The sequence below is a fragment of the Cygnus atratus genome, chromosome Z (assembly GCF_013377495.2).
Source record: "Cygnus atratus isolate AKBS03 ecotype Queensland, Australia chromosome Z, CAtr_DNAZoo_HiC_assembly, whole genome shotgun sequence".
NCBI lineage: Eukaryota > Metazoa > Chordata > Aves > Anseriformes > Anatidae > Cygnus > Cygnus atratus.
Window position 1 is genome coordinate 23,401,849 of NC_066396.1, and position 10,203 is coordinate 23,412,051.

Genomic DNA, 10,203 nt, shown 5'->3' on the forward strand with positions numbered 1-10,203 from the left:
CTGGCAGCTTTGGAAGCCAATGTGTAGCTTCTGAGGTGTCTCCAGACTCCCTGAGTGGGACTGTGCAGTGCAAGGTCAGGTTATTCCCCAGGGAAAGGAAAAGGAGGCTGTAGAATAGGGCTGAAGACTGCAGGCTTCATAGGTAAGAACGTAAGAGGAAGAGAGAACTGTCTGCAAGCTGGAGCTGAGGGTTCTCATTGCAGCCTGGTGTCCCCTGGGTGTTCAGCCACGGGACCATGGCATTCCCTGCAGTGTGGATGAAAACCCTCTGGCTGATTTACCACTGCAGGCAAGAGGAAGGGTTGCTTTCTGTAAGTGCTAGAACACATTAAAAGTTTATTGTTTGTTTTAGTGATTTTTTTTCCTTAAAAAAAAAAAAAAAAAACAAAAAACAATTAGCAGCAAAATCTTTCTCTTGCCCAAAGGACACATGTTTGAAGCTCTTTAGCTTCATAGAAGCTATGCAGGATGATGGTTGTGTCTGTTCAGAAGCATGATATATAATCTCAGCACCATGCTTGCTGCAAGGTGCCCTGATACCCAGATTCAGATCCCTCAATGGTAACAATGGTACCAGAGGTACTTGTTTGCACATCAGGATTTCCTTGCAAAGCCCAGAGCTTGATATATTTGTGCCTCACCAGGCACGTGGCTGGACCTGGCTCAGCATGAGCAAACAAAATGATTTGAGAAGAGGGAGTTATGAATTTCAGACCCTTTTCTGAATGAGGCAGAAATATGACTTAAACCCACATCTGTTGCCTTTCTGGCTATTATTTTAATCAAGGGAACGGCCTGCAGTATTCTAATGTTTTCTGTCAGAAATGTTGTAGGATTAGTTTCCATTCCAATATAGGATGAAAATATTTGATGTTTTACTAGAGTAGGACTTCTTTGTGGCCGCCCAACGGAAAGGATCCATTGCATTGTTTTGTGGATCAGCTGTGTGGTGATGGTGAGCTGCCAGGGTCCCATGGAGCTCCATGTCACTAATTAACATTGTAGATAAAGAGAAATACTCCTTTATGTTTGTTACTATCCTGTTGTCTCTCCTTTACAAGTAGAGATGATGTGGTCAGAGAAAGGGTTCAATGGCTAATAGTAAGCAGGGTACTTCTCAGTAACTTCAGCTTCCTAAAATACATTTATTTTTTCTTTACGCTTGGTTTCATATTCACCCTTCTCTGTATGTCCTAAAGAGCTGAGCCTGTTGGGCAAACCCAGAAGATAGAGGAGATAAAAGCATGCAGTGTCCTTTTGGAATGGACCCATGTGGCTTCCAGTTCCCTTTGAAACTTTTCTGAGACACCATTGAAGATGCAGTTATTAGATAATGATGAAGACAAATGTGGTCATGGATGGTATTTGCTTACAATAGAGAACACTAAGTAATCAAGTCATAATATAAATATAAGACTTTGCCAATGCTTCCTCACTTGATTTCTCTTCACTTCTTCCCGCTGTTTGATAAAGCTGATTAGCAGAACAATGTTGCTATCTTTTGTCTTCTCATTTATTTGTTGAAGCTCAGATGATGAGGAACCTATGTCTTGGGCAGAACTGATTTTTGCTGCTGCAGAAGCACTGATGTGGTTATTAGGAATCGTGGCAGAAGAATATTGAGGCCTGAGTAATGAAAGCTTGAACTGAACTGTGTTTCAATTGCCAATTCAAAACAAAACAAAACATCAAAACAAAACAGCAGGTTTGAATGCCTTTTTTTTTTTTTTTTTTTTTTTTTCCCCAGTGATATGTAATAGGAAGGAAAATTTTACCTTGGAGCTACTGAGTGCGTTAGTTTTTTCTCAAATTAAATATACTGTTTTTTACACTTTGAAAACATTGTAGCAGTTTGGTTTAAAGCTTCATTCTCACCTTTGTTTGGCTAGCACTATTTGACCAGAATGGTAAACAGTTGATTTTTGGTTATCTATGAAACTGGATATTTTGTTGAAGTTTTATTTGTGACTACCCCTAGCCACCCTCAACAATGTTTCTGTGGCCTCTGAAGCAAACAAAAAAAAAATCCAAACAAAAAATAAAACAGTGAGATTGCCAACAGCAAGGGTGGTTGCAATTATTTATAGTGCTGTTGAGGTTCCACTGTAGAAATAATATGAAGAGAGACAGATTTATCTCTGAGCCAGATGAGGTCTTGATATTGCTGTCCTGCTTTGCTGTACCAGGGAAGGTCTGTGGTCCTGGCTCCCTGGCAATGCCTCGGGTACTGCTACAGCAAACTCCCTGGCTGCACAAGCAGCTTTTGCAAACCGTGGGTTGAGTCTGTGAGGAACTTGCCATAAATTGGAGAGAAGAGAGGCAAAATTACAGGTATCTCTTAGACTCTGATGGCAGCAAAACCACTAATACACATCTGCAGATCCAGGACTGTCACCACCTCTTAAATGCAGTGAGTGTTTAAGGGGAGCATGGCCTTCAGGGAACGCTCCCTGATGAAGTGCTCCTGCTCCAGCAGGCTGAGGAGGGCAGAACAGCTAGAAACAGAGTTGGAGGGAATCAAAGCCTGCACTCCAATCTCCCCTTGATTTTCCATGAAGCAGGAACATGATCATGTCTGCAGTAGCACTTTGGACATTTCCTCTGGAGCTGAATCTGAAGCATGATTTTTTTCCTCTGAAGGAGGATATGCCTCTGAACATTGTGGCTAATGACATCTCAGGAAACATGAAAGATGAAAGATACCTAGTGAGATCATTTGGTGTCTTCCATTCTTCCAGGGAAGCCCTGTGACTCACTTTAAAAGCAGTTGGTGGTTTTATTTTCAATTCTGTTTTAGTCAGATATATGTCATTTTTAAAAATGGCAAACCTGCTTCTCATGATCTGAACAGAGAAATAGGATTATGAAAGAAATACAGCCTTCGGCTTTATCTCCTACCTGAGATATCCAGCATCACAAGTGTGACTGAGCACTGGGAGCTTCAGGCCGCTCTGTAGTGACGTTACCTCACTCATCTTGGCAAGCAGCCTTCCCTTTTCATCAGTGCCTGGAATTTCATTACAACAGAAAACATATTGTGGAGAGGGGATGTGTAAAGATTATGCCATACAACTCGAAGGTCCATTTTTCACTCAGAACAGGTTTTCTCTCCTCTTCTGGAGACATCTGCTAAGCAAAAATCTGTATTGCATTTCTGTGGAACTTCAGGTATCGCTTCTGACTGCATCATGATTGCCTAATTTTAAGATGTTTCTTGCTACTGAAAAGGGGTAGAAAGCATGATTCATTACTGGATTTGGAGATGCTCAATGCCGACAGCAAAAATTTTAGTTCCATATGTTCAATCCTACTACTCAATGATTTCTCTCTCCCCTCTCTAATGAGGTTCATCCCTTGATCTGGAGGATACATACCTGTACATTTTTACCAGAGCAAGCACTTTCATATATTGTCACATACAGATCACTTTCTCAGCAGGCAGGGGTTCAAAATCAAGCATGACCTCTGCCTCTGTATTCTTGTTTACCTTCTGATGGGGGAAGCATGGCTGAGCTATGCTTTGATCATTTTTCCCTTTATATAGGCTGCAAGAAGGAGATGGTAGAATGCAGAATGATGACAGGGCATCTGCAGTGGCCTCCACACAGCCAGAGAAATACTAATGCAGTCAGTTTTGTCATCTCTCCAAGGGACCATATGGCTTTCTTCATGTGCCACTGGATCTTTATCTCAGCAGGTACAAAACCTGTATTTCTTCCAGTGTACTTAAGGCTGGCTATAGGGCTGGAAGAAATAACACTATCTCTTGTAAATCTCTCTCTCTTTCTCTTTTTTATTTTATTTATTTTTTTCTTTTCAGAATTCTAAAACTCTCTCATTTTTATTTTTATTTTTCAGAATCCTAAAGCCCACAGAAGGCCTCATCACTGTGCACTTTGCAGCAGGGACACCCCACAGGCTCCCAGACACTGCTGCCTGGAGCACTGGGGCCTCACCAGGTTGGCAAGCTTTGCTAATGAACACAACTTTTAGTAGGGCCATGAGCAAAACTAGGTGCTGCCATAGCCACCCTCTTTGGAAACTGAAAATCCCTCAGAGCCTGGGAACCCAAAAGAGACCTGCTTGCCTATGCCTGAACTCAAAATGGTTCTCAAGGGTCTTGGGTTTCCTTCCAATGCTGTTGGTGCCTGGTGGACGCACATGGCTGTTCACTGGGATGATGAGCAGAGCAGCTGCCTCTGTGAGCTCTCCTTGGATGGTCAATCCCTGAAGGCTTCAGTGGTGTCCCAGACCACCCCTCCTGCCCTAGGGTTTGTACCCTGTCTCTGGTGCCAGATCTTGGTTGGCGTCCCCAGCATGTGCACATTTCCAGACCCAGCCTTGCCCAAAACATTGTGGTGGCTTCCAACAGGCTTTGAGAGATCAGCTGTGTGCCTTCTTCCCCTGGCCAAGTGCTGCAGCAGTAATCAGTGACCCTACTAATTAATATTTCAAATATACATGAATAATCCACCAACTGTCCATGTCTAGGTATTTTCTCAGATGCTCCCTTCTTGCCATAGATCATGGCTCTCTCCTGGGATATCACACTTTCATTTCAGACCTGAGAAAAGGCTTGCATGGTGAAAGCTGATATGTGTTTCTCCAGCTGTTTTAGTAGGTTTAATAAAAGATGTTGCCCTCTGTCTGCAGGCCTTGTTGTTTCATATTCTTGGACCATCGCACCCCAGCAATACCACTGCCAAGCTGCAGCAAGTGGCTCTGCTCTCTGTACTGCTACTGAGAGCTCGGGCACATCAGCCTGCTGCAGTTGGGGTCTTTCTGAAGTTCTCTGGAGGCAAATGGCTGATGTAGAGGTCCAGGGTGCCTTTCTCCTTTCCCCTTTCTGGGCTTTGGCAAAAGGTGGCTAGTTCCTGAGGCTGTACCGTGTCATTTTCTCAGGGCTCCTGGCTCCCAGCTTGGACTGAGAGGTTTGTTTCTACTACCTGTCTCTCCACACCCTCGTGGCTGGAGGACCAGTTCTTGGGCCTTGGTCTGCAGGCACTCCCGCTTCTCTTGGATGGAAATCAGTGACAGCTTGCACATTGCTCTGTAATTCAGAACACTTAGATGAAGCCTTGCACATCTCTGCAGGTGCTTCCAGTGGATACATTTCCATTTCAAAACCATTTTCCTTTATTCCATCATGCTGGGGAAAGTGCAGGTGAGCCACCGTGTTGAGGCAGAGGGTTTGGATGTCATGGCTAAGCCTTTTTTCCACTGTAGACCATCCAGCTCCATGAAACCATGTCACATCAGATATTGCTAAGCCAAGCACACCAGGTTGATCAAAAGAGAATTCAATATTTGTGGTCATGTGTATTTTGTAGTGAAGCTATTTGTAAGACCAAGATTGATTACCTAGGTCACAGTCTGCTGGGATTTTGCAGCCATCCCAATCAGATATATTTTAGTTTTGCTCCAGGGTTCAATTTTTGTTATGCCACAAGCACAGGCTCTTCCTCTGACTTGAAGAGGACTTGCATTTTTGATCAGCAGTATGAGAGTCCTGTCTCTCTGCTCAGCTGAGGTTGATATAAAACATCTCATTGTTTCTCCTGGGCTTTTTTCATTCCTGACCAACCTTCTCGTTGTGCCAGCTGAAGAAATAGCACAGTTCCTCCATGTCAGCACTGGGGCAGGAGGGCTGCAGGCAAGCAGGGCTACAGCTTGGGCAACCGAGGGGTGGGTGCTTGTTTTGGAGAAGCTGTCATAGTGTGGGGGAGATGGCATGGGGGACACCAGGGAATGAGGAGGCCGGGGGAGAGAGGTGAAAGGGCCAGGCTGAGAAAACATTTAGAAAAGCTGATCCAGGGAAAACATCAGCTCAGGGCTTGATGGCTGGGCTCCCACTGCCTTCTGCATTTCAGAGCACAAGCCCAGCAAGGCTGACCCCACCATCCAATACTTCCTTACCAGGCTATGTGCCTAGGCACCTCAAACTGGGGAGAGATCGATGAGTGCAGTGGTTGCCCACAGATGCAGCAGCACAGAGGCTTCCCCCTCTTCCCTCTGCCCTGAACCCTGGATCACCACCAGTAGTGCCCTTAGCCACAAAATGAACAAAGAAATTTGCTGATCTCCAAGTTTTAAAGGAGAGAGAGAAAAAGAGAAAAGCACCACATTGCAGGCATGCAGGCACGCACCCTATCAGAGAGCACAGGGTGCAAGTAAAAATAGTGAGGTGCAGGCGTGGGGAGCTGGAGGTGGAGGTGTTACAAGATCTGTGCTGTGCTGCAAAATGTTCCCACCACTGACAGCATTATGGAGTGATAACATCTTGGCAGGCTACTTTTAGATGTAGTTTCATCCACTTCCTCTTATGCTTCCCTGCTTTAATTCCAGGATGGCTCTGGACAGAGAGGATGAAGACAGACTTGGAGGTGTGTAAGATACTCTTTATCTAAATAAAGCAGATATGGGAACTTGAAGCATGCTAAGCGTTGAAATGATCGATGCATTGCTCTAAGCTCCTGAGCACTAGTTGAGACTTACAGGGGAGAGAGTGTGGAGACACTGGTGGGACAGTCCAAGGTCTGATCATGAGGTGGAGCTTGTTCTCCAGCTCTCCACAAACACCTTGTTTCATAGGAGGCACCTTTCTTCACCAGCCAAAGTCCCTGGCTGGCTCCCCGCAGCTGCACAGCCAGGAATGTGCTGTGAGGTGGGGAAAGCCTTGGTGTGCTGCAGCCCCTTACCCGCCTGGCTGGTGTACACCGTCTGCAGGCAATGGCCGTGGGGCAGGTAGCTGCTCATGGCCACCCGCTGCTGTGCCCAGATCACTGTGAGCTGTGCTGCACCAGGGGGTCTCATCATGATGGGGTAAACCATGCACCACACTGCTGGCCTGCCTGCTCCTCACTGGCATGGCAGGTAGCTGGACCTTGGGGTGCTTTCAGGAGTGCACCTCTGCTAGGAAATATTTCTCTCCACAGCAGAGTTAGCATCTGGTAGCTGCTGGGAGCTCCCAGGCTGGGTCAGTGCTGTGCCAGCTTTCCTGCTGGCCTCGGGTGGCCACCCTTCTGGGGCAGGGGGTCCTTTCTCTGTGTATTTATGCGTGTTTTTAAAATGAGGGGATTTTCTTCAAAAGGCACACCAGCTCTGATGTGACCCTTGCATGTTCCCGTGCAGCGCGGACCTTCTTATTTCCTGAATGGCTTGCTCTGCACTTGAGTTAACTCACACCCTGGATTTTGTCCAAGTACATTTTGTTTCTTGATATGAGGCCAGGCTTCGCTGAGTTGTGGTGCCGTTTTCTTCTCCCTGCTCTCCTCCCTGCTTCTTTATTATCATCCTCATTACCGAGTGTTACTGGCACCGTGCAGCCAAGGGGGGGAGGGCAGGCCCCAGATCTACGCCTGCCTCTGACAACAGCTGAAGGGAGCACGCTGAAGCAACAACAAACGCCTTCTTTAACGTACATTGCCTGCACATTGAGCTGTCCCAAGCCTGGCCCGGCACTGAAAGGTATGTCTGAGACCAGCTGAAGCAGAAAACATTTGAACTCTACACCCTGCCAAATAGCTTCCAGATGTGTAAGATATAGCCTCACAGTGGACTTTGACTGTAGCTCTGCCAACATACGTCTGCACATTTCTGGTGCACAGGGAACATGAAAGTAGATCTTTTACAACATCTGCTGCCTTTCCCCAGCTATTCCTCCCTGCTTCTTGTGGTCCTCTTCCTATATTTCATCCTCCTATAATACACACATATATATATTAGGAAAAACTACAAGTCCTTCCACTGATTTATTAAATCTTCCCTGCATGTTTCATACCTTTTCTTGTTGACAGTGTGGTCGAAAGAGAGGGAAAGACAGAGAGACCTTCTTCTGCCAGGCAGCAAGGCAGTGCCCAGGAGCTTTAACTAATTCCGTATTGACTCAGGACTGATCTAGGTGGTCTTCTTGAAGACCAACAAATCATAAAATGATATCAATTCCATGGAAAAGGGGCTTTTATAAAACAAAACAAAATAAAGCATAGCAAAGGAAAACAAAACAAAAACCAGGTATTTATCTTAGTGTTGCAGTATGAATTATTGTCTTAATTCTCCAGACACCAGGGCTTGTGGGGTACCAGAGCAGAGCTGGCTGGAAGAGGGGAGGAAGAGAGCAGACGTGTCGGAGATTAGATTCTAAGAGAATGTGGTAGCAGCTCTTATTTGCAAAATAAAAATTAAAAATAATGCTTTTTAAGGTCTTACATTTATAGTAATGCTTTGGCTAAGGAAAAAGACAATAGAGGCCTGCTGTCCCCAAACAAAATGAGGTGATTAGTTGCATCTCTTTATGTTCAATATGACAATCTTATCTCTGACTCCACAAGTGGTGGTTGTTTGTTGACCTTTGTTCCTACACCAAACCCGGCGTATTCTTCAAGAAATACTTATCTTTGGAGCCCATGGCTGTGTCAGTCTTGTCTGTTCTGGGAAGTTAACCAGACCCAGGCCTGGGACGTATTTTGATGAGAGACCACCTGGGAATCACAGAAGCTATCTACATACGCCAGGGAGTTGTGGTCAAACTCTTGGCAAACCATCAACCACAGGAATCTAATGAGTGGAAAGACTTCATTTGGCCCCATCATCACTGCTGAGTTGATTGATGAGGCAGAGATGCAGCCCTACTTACGTACCTATTTCTGTCTTCCCTTTGTGATGAGCTGGGACAGGGCATGTGGTATACAAAGAGCCTATCAGTCAACTTGTGGGCCTTTTGTGGATGAAAATGTAAAATGGGGGATGTCTACAGGGCAGCGCATGTGGCATAGCTGGGGGAGGACGATGGGAAGACATGGTCAGATGAAAGAAAAGATATCATCTCCTAATCTAATCTGCCTATAAAGTAGAATGCCTGCTTTTGTCTTTCTCAGTTTGGAGCAGGCAAAGCAGTAATCTTTACCGGTTGCTACAGCGTCTGCAATGAATCTGGCTGGTTGACACCTGGCCCTGGAGTGAATCATAATTTTGTCAGGACAGCAGCCCTGAAAGCTGTTGTTCTCACCAGCAGCCCCGCTTATCCAGGTATGAAAGCGTGTGCCTGATCCATGGTGTATAAGGGGTCTAGCCAACATGCTGTGCACTAAGCATGCGTGGAGAGACCTGCAAAATCCAGCTGTCCTGGTCTGGCAGCCTGCCTTGTAGGGGTGGTCTCTCTCTTGCAGGCTTGAGATTCCTGTGGGGGTCCTTTCTGCCTGAAAGCATTTGCTGTAGTGGGAGCTTCACCTCCTGTTGTTGAGAATGGACGGGCTGGATCTTGTTATAAACTTCACATATTTCAGGCTAAATCAACAGCTGCTAAGATTTTATTCCTATTATTATCACTATTTTATTGCTATGGTTTCTAAATGGCTTACTTCGCAAGATGGCTTCTTTTTTTTTTTTTTTTTTTTTTCTGGCAGTTAAGAAAAAATATTTCTATACCACAATTAAAGATGATGGGGAAAAGGCATGTGCCCTGAACAGGATATTGAAGAAAAAATGTTTTAGGAACTAAAATAAATGTCTTAATTTCCTCCCTCCCTTCTTCTTCCTGGGATGTAATGGATAGAGTTAAAAAGAGGCACTGATACTGGCTGCTGCTTCATTTCTTGACGTGATTTATGTAACTGTATGTCGAAACTGAAAAGATCTGGATGAAAGAGCTCTGCTTTTACAGAGACCAACTCCTCTGAGGTTTAAATCTTAGAGACAATTTTATGTTGTGAAGCGTCTAGAAGTCTCCTTGGACCCTTTCCAGTGCAGTGTCCCATGGAACATCTTCCTTCGAAGGCACCCTGTGCGTGCCCTCTGACTTCATGCCTATAGGACAAAAAAAAAACAAAACATCTCAGGTTCAAATGTCCGGTGCTCCTGCTCCTGTAATCCCTGCCTAAGTGTTATTTGGACAGGGGAAGAGGATAGATGAGTAACAGCAGTGTCGTTTCAATTGCAGAGGAGACAGCTTAGTCTAATAAACAGTACCTCTGTTACAATTGTGTTGTGTATTAATGCCACCATCCCTTCCAGTACCCGACTTGTAATGTCCCTGAGATAATCATGGTGACTTCTGTAAGCACAGTACAGATTGAACAGCTGATAGTAAAGAAAAACAGACTTGCTTCATTCTTTGTCTGTCAGCTCTTCCCTTTACTCAATTACTTTTGGATCTGACTTTTTTCATTCACAAGTGATCTCTTTGATCTGCTCCCTCAAGTACAC

At 45.1% G+C, this 10,203-nt stretch overlaps 1 protein-coding gene across 1 annotated transcript in view; it reads right to left on the reverse strand.

Moving 5' to 3' along the window:
* Positions 1 to 6,816, reverse strand: part of CD180 (CD180 molecule) — a 30,003-nt gene extending 23,187 nt beyond the window's left edge. The window contains exon 1 of the mRNA XM_035553504.2: positions 6,699 to 6,816. Coding sequence (XP_035409397.2) covers positions 6,699 to 6,816 — 118 coding nt within the window. The remainder of the gene's footprint in view (positions 1 to 6,698) is intronic.
* Between the last annotated feature and the right edge of the window lie 3,387 nt (positions 6,817 to 10,203).